The sequence below is a fragment of the Eptesicus fuscus genome, chromosome 25 (assembly GCF_027574615.1).
Source record: "Eptesicus fuscus isolate TK198812 chromosome 25, DD_ASM_mEF_20220401, whole genome shotgun sequence".
Classification (NCBI taxonomy): Eukaryota; Metazoa; Chordata; class Mammalia; order Chiroptera; family Vespertilionidae; genus Eptesicus; species Eptesicus fuscus.
In genome coordinates this window covers 10,847,501-10,860,366 of record NC_072497.1, presented here as the reverse complement: position 1 = coordinate 10,860,366, position 12,866 = coordinate 10,847,501, and the positions used below count along the sequence as shown (strand labels likewise).

The 12,866-nt window shown below is 45.3% G+C and overlaps 1 protein-coding gene across 2 annotated transcripts in view; it reads left to right on the top strand.

Annotated features, from left to right (window-relative positions):
• CERS3 (ceramide synthase 3) overlaps positions 1-12,866 on the top strand; it is a 62,863-nt gene that overhangs the window by 18,832 nt on the left and 31,165 nt on the right. For both annotated transcript variants that reach the window (XM_054713366.1, XM_028135751.2), the window contains one exon: positions 6,799-6,972. In XM_054713366.1, coding sequence (XP_054569341.1) covers positions 6,800-6,972 — 173 coding nt within the window. In that variant the 5' untranslated portion in view covers position 6,799. The remainder of the gene's footprint in view (positions 1-6,798; positions 6,973-12,866) is intronic.

The window sequence follows — 12,866 nt, the reverse complement described above, 5'->3', positions numbered from 1 at the left end:
ACAGCTGGAAGGGAGCAAGGCCACGGCGCTCCCTCGGAGTGGGCATTTCAGAGGCCTTTCTGACTCGCTCAGGATAACTTGAGCTCTTGGTAATTAGTATTCGAATAAGCACATCAAGATGGTTGGATTTTTCCATTAGGGCAGTCTTGGTCCAATCAGGATCGGAGTAACAAAACGCCGGCTAGGAGGAGCTCTGAAGAGTACAGGAATCACCGCTATAGGAAGCTGCAGGGGCTGGCAGAGTCCCCAAGGAAGACAGCCCCCCCTGCCCCCGCCCCTCCGGCTGATGTGCAGATCCTGATGCAGAGGGTGCAGAGTCTTCGTTGCTATGGTACCCACAGAACTGGCTGGAAGCCAGCCCTCTGGAACTTGCTGGAGATCTGCCCTCTTTGTTCACTGGGAGTGTCAGCTGCCACAAAACTCCTAAGGGAGGTGCTGGTGGCAGCTGCTGGCTGCTGGGGGCGGTGGGAGCCCTCACTGGGAGCCCTCCAGGGCCAGAAGCACCTTTCTTTCTTCCGCAGTGCCTCTCTACCACCCTCTGCTGGCAAAGAGAAATAAGTACAGGGACCAGGCCCATTTCACAGAGCAGGCAAAAAGGGTGAATTGCCCCTAAAACCCATCCGCCACGGGCGCTCCAGACTGGTCCCCTGGCTCAGTCTGAGCAGCTGTCTCTCTGGTTTGTAGATTTTGGTGTGTGTTTATTTCAGAGAAGAAGGGAGAGAGGGAGAGAGAGAGAGAAACATCAATGATGAAAGAATCATTGATGAGCTGCTCTTGCACGCTGGGGATGGAGCCCACAACCCAGGCATGTGCCCTGACCAGGAATCAAACCGTGACCACCTGGTTCATAGGTTGACCCTCAACCACTGAGCTATGCCAGCCGGGCTGAAGTTTATTTCTCTTGCATGTAACAGTCCAGGTATCACCCCCCTTTCCAGCTGCCAGGAAGACAGACAGAAACCAGGACAGGCAGCTTGGTCGTTAGGAAGCTTACCCAGATCAATTCCTCGCCTGTGTCGCTGACCCAGACCCCACACGGCCACATTGGCCACGAGGGAGGTTGGGAAACGCTGACTCACATGACAGGGCAGCCATGAGCCTGGTAAAACTTGGGGGGTGAGGGCCTGTGGCTAAAAGGCAGAATGAATGGATACCTAGGGCATCCTGATACCCCTCGGTGACATCTCTGAGGTGACACCATGCTTTTGTTGCAAATACTCTGAGTTTTTCTGTTTTTTTTTTTTTTTGTCTCTAAGTCTGTTCTGAATTTCTTCAAGGCTTATAGCGATATAATTGGAAAATTTAGTATGAGAGAATTACTTGAAGCTGTTTTGATCTTGCTGTAAGTTAATCACTTCTCTACACAAAGTACAGTTGTTTTTGCTTTTCCTCTGCAGTTTTTGAACATTTCCAGGCCTTTATGCACTAACTGAATCATAACAAATGTGCTCCCGAGTTAAGTTGCTCTGGCGCTTGCACTGGCTCATCCATGCGAAATGGCCCGATTTAAGTTGCTCTTAGAAGTAGGGTTCCATTTGGCTCTGTCCTTGCACCGTGGACAGAACACAAGTAGGGGCTCCTGTTTTCCTTCGTGTTTTATCTTAAAGGCATAGCCAGTATTTTGGGCCAAGTTCATAGAGTTCGTTCCAAAGAAAACACAAACAGACTCAATGTAGATAAGCATGTTTACCTGACCCCTGCTCCAAGTTTCAGAAATCGTTTGGCAACTAAAAAAAATGAAGTTATTTGTAGATAATTAAATTAGATAACATTTATGGCCATAGCATCTCTTCTTGATTTTTCAGCCCCAGTAAGTTTCCCATCCATTCATTCAGCAAACCCTTAGTTAGTGTCTGTGTGTGCAAGCTTTGGGCATGCAGTAGTGGGCAGGCCGGGCCTGGTGCCCGCTCTCCTGGGGCTGACTTTCTCTCTTTTTTAAAAATGTTCAGAGTGGGAGGAGGAGGGAGAAAGAGATAGAAACAACAATGATAAGAGAGAATCATTGATTGGTCACCTCCTGCACACCCCACACTGGGGATCGAGCCTGCAACCAGGGCATTAGCCCCGAGTCGGGAATCAATCCATGACCTCCTGGTTCATAGGTCGATGCTCAACCACTGAGCCACACCAGCCAGGCTTGACTTTCTCTTTACCGAGGACCCTGGCCTCCCTGTAGTCTGGTCACCTGACCTCCAAAGCTCTCACTTCCTCTCCCGCCCTCCAACCATGTCATCCTCAGGTATTGTGAATGTGGGTTGTAGAATGTCTCTTCCCTTCACACACCTTACTTCAATTTGACTTGTCTAACTTCCCAGTTCTCGTCACTGTCCTCTGTCGGAGTGACGTTTTCTGTTCTGTAGAGACATTTTCTTGTCACTCCTCCACTTGAGAGAGATGTTCTGTAGGGTGAGCCATCTTCTGAGCTGGTGGATTTGCAGCAGGCATTATGTGGTAATCACCAGAAACGCCGGAAGCCCCAGCCCAACCAGGAGCTCCTACCTCAGCAAGAGTTCAAGCGCTGTATTTTTATTTGATCTTTTTATTGATTTCAGAGAGGAAGGGAGAGGGAGAGAGAGAGGAACATCAAGGATGAGAGAGAGTCATGGATCGGCTGCCTCCTGCACACCCCCTACTGGGGATCGAGCCCACACCCGGGCATGTGCCCTGATGGGGAATCACACAATGACCTCCTGGTTCTTAGGTCAACACTCAACCAGTGAGCCAAATGGGCTGGGCAGGTGCTGTATTTGTAGTACTTCACAGAAATGTTGCTTCAAACAGTGGTCAACTTGCGGCCCAGATGGGTTTATTTCTTCATTCCCAAGGTCAGCTTTAATGGCGTTCATCCGAGAAAGTGGCTCAGCAGGCTTCCTTCACCTTGTTTGCTTCTGTATCCATGAGGTCAGAAACGAATGAGTCAGAAGAACCTACATTAGTGAGAGTGTCTTCCTGCAAACGCCTGGCAGTTGGCGTTGAAAATAGGGTTTAGACATTTCACAATAATAGCAGGTGGGAAAACACAGCTGGGCTATGATGCCACGTCCATTACCGACACTTCCCTAAATAGAGAGAAATCAGTGCAAGCATTTTTCTTGTAAATATTTTTAAAAATAGCTTGACATTTTTTATATCCATAAAAATTGCAGTCCTTAAGAAAGTACAAGCGATGGGAAAAGGGAAGTTTGAGAAACTGATGAAAAAAGGGAATGAATAAATCTGTCTACTTCCCAGAGAATACCATGCAGAGAGACTGAGGAGTGTTAACTGAGCTGACAGTTTTTCAGGTGCCAGAAAGGCCTAGAGTTCAGCCAAAGAAATGAAGATGAGAGATGGGCTGCAAGTTGCATGTGGGAGTCAAACTGTCCAGAAAGTGACTGAGTCACAGGAAGGCGTCTCCCCCCCCCCCCCCCCACAGTGACAGATTCATTGTTGCCAATGCTCAGATTTTTTTTTTTAGAGCAGTAATGTGTGGGTTTTTGGAAAAATATATGTTTTTATTTATTTTTAGAGAGAGAGGAAAGGAGAGTGATAGAGAGAAACATCAATACGGAGAGAGAATCATGGATGGGCTGCCTCCTGCACGCCCCCTACTGGGGATGAGCCCACAACCTGGGCATGTGCCCTGAGCGGGAATTGAACCTGTGACCTGATTCATGGGTCGATGGTCAACCACTGGGCCACGCCGGCTGGGCTGTGGGCTTTTTAATGCAGGTATCTCCCTATGTCAATCCTTTCTAATTCTTTTTCCATCTGGATATTGTTGAAGTATTGCAATACTTAGACCGGTAACACAGCACAAAGGTCTCATTCCGCTCACCGTGTCAGTCATGGGTTTTGCACCCCACCCAGCATCTTGCTGAGGCTGTATCGGGGAGGCCGCAGCCTCTTTCACACTGAAGGACAAGAACAAAAAGCCTTCAGTTAGCAGTGACTATGAGGGCCACTGTCAGATTTGAAATTTAGAGCCGGGTCAGAAATGGGGGAGGAAGAGAAGAACAGGGACAAATGGGTGCCCAGTGTCAGCGAGATGAGATCAGAGGCTAAACAGAGGGACAGGCTGCCAGCCCCTCCTCAGTTATTCCAGGGCGTTCCTGCTTCTTTAGTATGCTGGGGAAGAAAATCCTAATCCAGGCACTTCTGCTACGCAGCTGAATTGAGCTGTCCATTTCAATCAAGAAGGTCAGGAAATGCTAGGTGTGACTCAGTGGTTAAGCGTCTATCTATGAACCAGGAGGTCACAGTTCAATTCCTGGGCACATGCTCGATTCCCAGTGTGGGGTGTGCAGGAGGCAGCCGATCAATGATTCTCTCTCATTGATATTTCTCTCTCTCCTTCTCCCTTTGTCTCAGAAATCAATATATATATATATATATATATATATATATATATATATATATATATATACACTAGCGTTCCCGTTGCAGGAAAAATCCTGCAATAGGGTTTCCTGCTGCACTCTACCCCACCCCGCCTGCTCTCCTTCCTTCTCCTCCCCCCTAGCTTGCTTGCTTCTCTGCAGCTTTGCTCCCTTCAGCATCTCTTGGCTTCTTTCTAAGCTGTCTTGATATGCAAATTAGCTGCCATCTTTGTTGTGGTAATTTGCATACTCGTCCTGATTGGTTGGTGGGCGTGGCTTGGCTGGTGGGCATGGCTTGGGCATAGCGAAGGTGCGGTCAATTTGCATATTTGTCTATTACTAGTTAGGATATATATATATATATATATATATATATATATATATATAATTTATATATTTAAAAAAGAAGGTGGGGAAACAAACACCAGGGGTGTCAGCCAGTGCTCTTGGTCGTAGGCAACCGTGTCCACCTCTTACCATCAAAGCAACGGACTTGATTGGCAGTGACTCCCAGCGTGGGAGGGCGGTGGCCAGACTTGGATGACTAGAGACAAGGCGGTCAGGAGGGCCAGCAGGCGGAGAGACAGCTGTATTTTTTAGTAGCTGCTGCCGCTGGACAGCGCTGTTGGCTCCAGCCTCAGAGTCCCAAGAACAGCATCCAACTGGCCAAGCCGAGGCCATCCCAGGCCGGCAGCCAGCAGATGGGGAACTGTCCACCTTGGCTCGGATGGTGGGAAAGATGGATTCCCTGCTACCGTGAGGGCCGGGTGCTGGCTTCCTCCACATGGCACTTCCGGTGTGCGGGGGCCAGAAAGGTGACTCGAACGGAGGGCAGAGGCCTGTGGCCGTGCGGCAGGAGAGGCTCATCGCACAGAAGGTTTTCACTTCGATGAAGTCCAACTTAATCTGTTTTATATGTTGTCGCTTTGCTTTTGGTGTCCTACACAAGAAGGCTTTGCCTAACCCAGGGGTGGGGAACCTCTGGCCCGTGGGTCATATCAGCCCGAGAAATCATTTGGTTTGGCCCTGCCAAGGCAACCGCAGGAGGGACTCAAAATTCAATAAATCTAGGAGCTGTTTTCCTAGCAACATAAATGTATAGTAAGTGAATTATATTAAGCAAATGATGTTATAAATATCCAAATGGCCCTTGGCAGAGGAAAGGTTCCCCACCCCTGGCCTAACCCAGGGTCACGGAGATCTACTCCTTTAGAATCTTCTAGTAGTTCTGTAACTTTCGTCCTCATTTTCAGGGCTGTGATGCATTTTGCATTGGCTTTTAACTCTTTTGGAGCAGCAATAATGGATGTTCAGTGGCAGCTCGGGAAGAAAAAGTGAATAATGAAGATTTCCTTATTTTCTCAATTTGAACGGCATTTCCCAGGGGCCCACCCTCAACTTCTGAATTCTTTCCATGTCTGTTTCCCTTTCAATGTGTTTGGCTATTGGGCATTGAAGTTACTATGGCTCTCAACACATCTTGATTCATTGCTCACATGTGGTGCACAGGGCATTATTCAGAGCAGCGACTCCTACATAATCCCCGTAAGCTGTTCATTTAATTATTTAATCAGAACGATAAAGTTTAGCTACTCATTTATTCACTGAATTATAAATGTTATAATAAATATAAATTAACAAGTATTTCTATTTCACTGGACAAATTCACCTGCACTGCCTGGAACCATATTTAGGAGTGACCAAACTTTTATATAGCAATTATTATAACAACATAAAAAAAATCTTGCCCAGCCGGTGTGGCTCAGTGGTTGAGTGTCAACCTATGAACCGGGAGGTCACGGTTCGATTCCCGGTCAGGGCACACGCCCAGGTTGCAGGCTCGATCCCCAATAGGGGGTGTGCAGGAGGCAGCTGATCCATGATTCTCTCTCATCATTGATGTTTCTATCTCTCTCTCCCTCTCCCTTCCTCCCTGAAATCAAGAAAAATATGCTTAAAGAAATACTTGTTGGCATGGACTAATTGGAACAAATTTTAATACGAAGTAAAATGTGCTTGTTCTGTATCTGGCGGAGAAGTTCTTAGGACTCTAGTGAAAATGTATTCATATTTGGAGCTGTCGTGGTGCTGACCTTTGTCATGTTGAAGTTGTAGAGGTTATTTTGCATACCATAGAATCACACAAGAGGAAGGTGCCTACCCATAACAGTAACATGTTGTACAGAAAGTATGAGCAGTGCTGTTGAACTTCAGTTTGCCCACCACGACCAAAATGGTTCTGTCGGTATTGGCAGAGCAATTCTCGTTGACTGCAATGAAGAGATGTGCAACCCATCACATAATACTATTCTGTTGTTACCTTCTCTCCCCACCCCCAACGCAGAACTGTCTGGTTTCGGCATTTTGAGTAAAGATTCTCATTGTTATCTCAGTTTTATTTGTCTTGCAAATCTAATGTGTTCTTTTTCTGTCTCTCTAGAATGTTTCAGACGTTTAAAGACTGGTTTTGGTTGGAAAGATTCTGGCTCCCTCCAGCAATAAAGTGGTCAGACCTCGAAGATCACGATGGACTCGTCTTTGTAAAACCCTCTCATCTGTACATGACCATCCCATATGCCTTTGGCTTGCTGATTATCCGACATTTCTTTGAAAAGTAAGTATTGCTTGTGTGTCTTTCCTTCCCATGCCCCAGCTGTAGAATGAGAGAGTCCTGGTCAGATCCTTGAAGAATCTGCTGTTCAGAGGTTGCTGCTAATGGGGTGCAGATCCTGGGGGGCCGTGCATGAAATCAGTGCACACCAACTGTTACCTAGGAGCCGAACAAATAAAAGGAGAAACAAGTGCTTTAGTTGCACAGTGAGAAAATTGAGGCCGAGAGGTTAAGTATCACGGAGCTTATTAGGGTCAATGACAGCGTGGGAACCCGACTCACGTTCCCTGGGCCAGGTCTGTGACAAAGGACATGCACCCCAGAAAGGCAGCGCTAGAGAGCTGTGATTAGAGGGTGCGTTATCATTTCCAAATGCCTACCAAATAGCAAATATGGCTCCTTAAAGAGCAGACTTCATCTTGCTTTACTCATCGTTTATTTTAAAGGTTTATTGAAAGTTTTAATAGCCGCCTTTCTTTCCAAGGTATAAGGAAATCAAAGAAAAAAGTAGAAATTTGCTTTGTCAGGAAAAGCAAACTTCTTTTTTCTTAATTTAAACAGATATTACTTCCAGCCTTCTTATTAAAACTGCACCAGTGTCATGATAACAGGAGATAAATGTCCATCTGTAATCTCTGTAGCTGTCTCTGTTTCAAAAACCTGTTATTAGCACATTATTTTTTTGGAGCAAAAAGAATATTTGAATGTCAAGAGTTGGAAAAACTTAAGACGAAATCCGATAAAGATCATTTTGTCCAAGACTAACCGTAATGCAGATCATATGTGCATAACCATTTGCAGGGTCCTTATCTCCAGAGTTAGCCTGACCGGCTCTGTTTCACGGGCTGCCCCACAGGTTTCTGTACAAACAGCAGCTTCCCGTGGGCCAGCCACGTGCTTGCTGTTGGGAGGCAGAGGAAGCCCCCGATGCCACGAAACCCGAGCGGAGGACACCTGCCAACGTGCCTCCTTTCTGACAGTGGGTTCTGCTTTTCCCTCAGATGTTTGGGTTCATCGGGGAATGCATAGATAACAAAGTAGGGTTCCCCTGCCTACCGCATTAGCCAGTTCCTCCTCCCTGGCCTGCAGCGTCGCTTTCCTTGCCTCCCTCGCCAGTGCTCTCTGCATCTGGCACCCAGGTCCTCTGCTTATTTGCATTGCAGATCTCCTACCTTTTTGGGTGGACAGCTCCATTTTTCAGGTTTCGATCGGGACAGAGAACTAGGAAATTCTTCTGGTTGCCAAAGCAGCGCAGCTGTGGAGGACCAACTTGTTCGCCTTGGTCTTGGCCTCGCCAGCAACAATTAGGCAGGAATCCAGCCCTCTGTTAATTCCCACGACCATTCCTGATGCCTCTCAAGGGACTGAGTCAAGTCAGCATCACCTTTATAACTTGAACTCCCAGGAACTCACCCGGAGGGAGCTCTTTCCGTTCTGGGACGCTGCAGAGCACTGTATGTTGTTCCACGCGTCTCATCACTCTTCATGCACGAGAAAGGTTAACCTGGGAGAGAAAGCATGCTTTTAAAAACATGTATATTTTTTATCGATTTCAGAGAGGAAGGGAAAGGAGAGAGATAGAAACATCAATGAGAATCTTTGATCAGCTGCCTCCCGCACGTCCCCTACTGCGGATCAAGCCCACAACCTGGGGCGACTGGGAATTGAACCGTGACCTCCCGGTTCATAGGTCGCTGTTCAACCGCTGAGCCACGCCAGCTGGGCGAAAGCATGCTTTTTGAAAAATAAGTTATATTTTTTCCAGGGCTTCTATATCGTTTGTATTAGATTAAACCACTTATATCATAAATAAAATATTACTGACACCTTGCGTTTGCATAGAAACTTATAGTTGAAGAGGTACATAAACTCACAAATGGTATCATCTCAGTGGAGAAAATGAGAGGTAAGTGACCCGGCCAAGGTGAAACAGGAAGTATGTAAGGAGGAGATTTGGGACTTGAACCCGCTTGTTACAACATGAGGTTTAGGGTTGTTGGTTTTCTATTTTCCCCATAACTTCTCGGACTTCCACAATGAACTACCCCTGATGGTCAAAGAGAGTAAATTATTATCTCTTAGGAATACAGAAGACATAGCCTCAAGGGATGATAGCAAATGTGAAATTTTCTGAACTATCTTAAAAATTCATGTAGCCATAGCTGGTTTGGGTCAGTGGTTAGAGCGTCGGCTGGCAGACTGAAGGTCAAGATTCATTTCTGGTCAAGGGCACATACTTCGGTCGCAGGCTTGGTCCCAAGCCCTGGTTGGGGCCTGTGCGGGAGGCAACCAATCGATGTGTCTCTCTCACATTGATGTCTCTCCCTCTCTGTCTCTCCCCCTCCCTTTCACCCTCTCTAAAAAGCAATGGAAAAATATCCTCAGGTGAGGATTGACAACAAAAAGAAATTGATGTAAATTTGACACTGCGTTTCAGCATATCCTACGTTTATCGCGAGAAGGCTTCCTTCTGTTGTCCTAGGAATTGTGACCAGGCCTGGTGGTTTGGCTGCTCACTTTTATCCTGTAGTGCTAGCCAGGAGCCATTTAAAACCAGGAAGCGGCGCCCCTCCCTTTTCGAGCTGTAGAGAGCCAAGTGAAGACAGATCTGGTAAAGGACAAGCAAGTCCCTCATTTGAAAGTAACCGACATTTGCTTTGTATTTTAGGATTTCCTTTCCTTACAAATGTTAGTTTGTGGCTTATGGTTGATTTTGTGTGTGTGTGTGTGTGTGTGTGTCTAGAATTGCAGTTTCTAACCAGTGTATCCAGGCACTCTGCATTTATGTGTCTCAAGTGTGATTTAAAGGGATCTGAGCTACTCAAATTTAAACACTTGTGGAATAAACACATTATCTCAGAGTAAATTATGTTCCCAGAATAGTCCAAGGCAGGGGTGGAGCTGGGAAAACCAGAAGGTCATCACTTTTCTTTCACTTAGTTGTGCAGTGAATAGATTCCCCATCTTTATCACTTCTACTCGGCAGCACAGGGCACAGTAGGACAGCAGGTCCATCATTCCTGAAGGAAGGGTGAGTGCCGCAATCTACAGGAGTTCAGGAAGGCTTGCTAGCCTGCCGGCGTGGCTCAGTGGTTGAGCATCTACCTATGAACCAGGAGGTCAGGGTTTGATTCCTGTCAGGGCACAGGCCCGGGTTGTGGGCTCGATCCCCAGTAGGGGGCGTACAGGAGGCAGCCGATCCATGATTCTCTCTCGTCATTGATGTTTCTATCTCTCTTTCCCTCTCCCTTCCTCTCTGAAATCAATAAAAAAATATATATTGTTTTAAAAAAAGATTACTACTGTCCTCACTGAAACAGTCTCCAAATTTATACCTTAGACTTAAGTGTTATTGCGATTGCATTGCTCCAGGCGTTCTGCTTTCTCACATAAAACCCTCTGACCAAACTCTGGTCAAAGAGCCTTCAAATCCTCAGGAGCAGGGAAGCAGTCCCATGTAGTGGGCTATTGTTCCTGTGTAGGAGACGCATTTAAACCTCATCTGCTTAATATCTGCCTAGGCCTGCTTGCCTTTTGTTCAATAAAATAGTATTGAAAAGAGGGGGGACCTCTGGGATTGCAAGGCTTTTGGCTCACAGGTAACCCAGGCCGTGCCAGGTAGAGAGGGGGCGATTGGGGTGTCCGCATGGGGCCGTCTGAAGGCTCGGTTCTGCAATAGTAGCAAACCTAAGAGACCCTCTCCTGGTAATTAACCTCGCTCTGAACCATTTACATGGGAGCAGAAGTCCATGTGTTGTTTTTTTCTTTTTTTCCTCTTGGACTTTTTTCTACTCCATATCAATAAAATGCAAGTTCAGGCGAGCCTGGACATGTTAAAAAAACAAGGCCGTATTTCTCTTGTTTAAATTAATATAGATATGTTTCTCATATCACCAAGTATGCTATGGATGTGTGTTTATCCACTGTGTATACTTATCCACATACTTACTCTCACATGACCCTTCAGAGGGAATGTTACACTCATCTGGCTTTGAGATTGGCTGTATTCCCTCACCACATAAGTCTTCTTGGCTCAATTCTGCTTTGCTTTTTCATTTCTTTCTGATTTCTTCATTTCTAACATTCGAGGAGATAGCACTGAGTGATTCTGATGGAGAACACTACCGTATTAAACCGTTTTGTATCTGTGTTATTCTAGTAAAAACAATGAGTTTGTTCTCCAGTAACAATTCTCCACTAGTAGGTTGGATAAATGAACCCATTCCACTCTTTATCCAAAACCCTGTCAGATACATTTTTTGAGACTTTGTTAGTTTTAAGAACACATTAGTTGTTGTTTTATTTGGACCTTTTGTGCAAAGGGGGAGATAATTAATCATATTTCCGCAATCATGGCATGCTGTCTTTTGTCTGTGTTAAATAAGACCTCTTTTGATTGATTGATTGGAATGAACTTTTTCACTAATTACCTTTTATCCTCAGTTCCTAGTCCCATTCCCCTCCCTGCTGGGTTCTCATGTTTTTGATGGCTTTTTGTTTGTATGACCCCATGAAACATGTGCATAAACATAAATCGTATGTATTGTTAGCTGACACGTGGTACGCGATGAGACCTTATTCTGTTGCTCCTTCTCCTGAGTATGGCGCTGTGGTTTATGATCTGTCCGCATGGCTCTGTGTGCATCATTAGTTTGTTTTCCTGTGTCTCTGACATGTATGGGCCCTTTCCAGGAGCACTTAGTCCATCTGGAAGTTGGACTGGTTTGTGCATTTTATCAGATTATCCTAGGAAATTTTTATTCAACTCCTATGGTTGTAAAAAAAAAATGACTTGAAGGGCTAAATGGTCATTCAGAACTAAAATTTCCAGCATTTAATCAAACACAGAAACTCCTCAGTAAGGATAAGAATAGATCAACCTGGCTGAAGATGGAGCCTTCGTTAGAACTGAAGGAAGAATTGGGATCTATTATTATTTTTTAAAAATTAGTTTTATTGAGATATGATTTATATAACAAAGTTCATCCAAAATTGGATGCATTTTGACAAATGTATCCAGTCATGTAACCATCACCACAATTATGACGGGAGATTTTTATCAGCCGAAAAACTTCCCAGTGCCCCATTCAGTTAGCCTCTCCCCTAAACACCAGCTCCTGGCAATCACTGACACGCTTCTGTCCATATCATTTTGCTTTTTCTGGATTTCCTATAAATGGAATCCTTTGGATTATAATCTGTTGTGTCTGACTTGTTTTGACTTAGCATAGTGCTTTGAGATGTTTACCCACGTTATTATATGTACGTATAGTGATGCCTTGTCACGGCTGAGTAGTCTCTCAGTGTGTGGCTGTACCACAGTTAATCTGTCCTCTAACTAGTTGTTGGAAATGTGGACCATTTACACTTTTTGGCTGTTACAAATAAAGCTGTTATGAACATGTGAGTACAAGGATTTGTATGGGTATATTCATTCGGTAACTAGCTAAAGTGTTTGCTCTTCAGAAGACGTTATTAATGTTTGTATTTCTGTACAATAGATTATTAGTGAACAAGAAAAAGGAATGAACTCTGAATACATCCAAATAACTGGATGGACCTCAAAACCACTAGGCCAGGTGAAGGAAGCCAGATATGAGCAAGCACATATTGTATGAGTACATTGTATTTAGTACCCAGGAAAGTCAAAGCTCTAAAGACAGATCAGTGATTGCTGGGGGCAGTGGTGAGAGAAAACAGGGATTAGCAGTAAACATGTATGAGGAGTCATATTGGGGTGAAGAAAATACTCTAAAGCTGACTCATGGTGACTAGTGCACAACTTGGTAAATTTTCTTTAAAAAAAAATCACTGAATAGTAGCCTAGCCAGTGTGGCTTAGTTACTGAGCGTCAATCCCTGAACCAGGAGGTCATGGTTTGATTCCTGGTCAGGGCA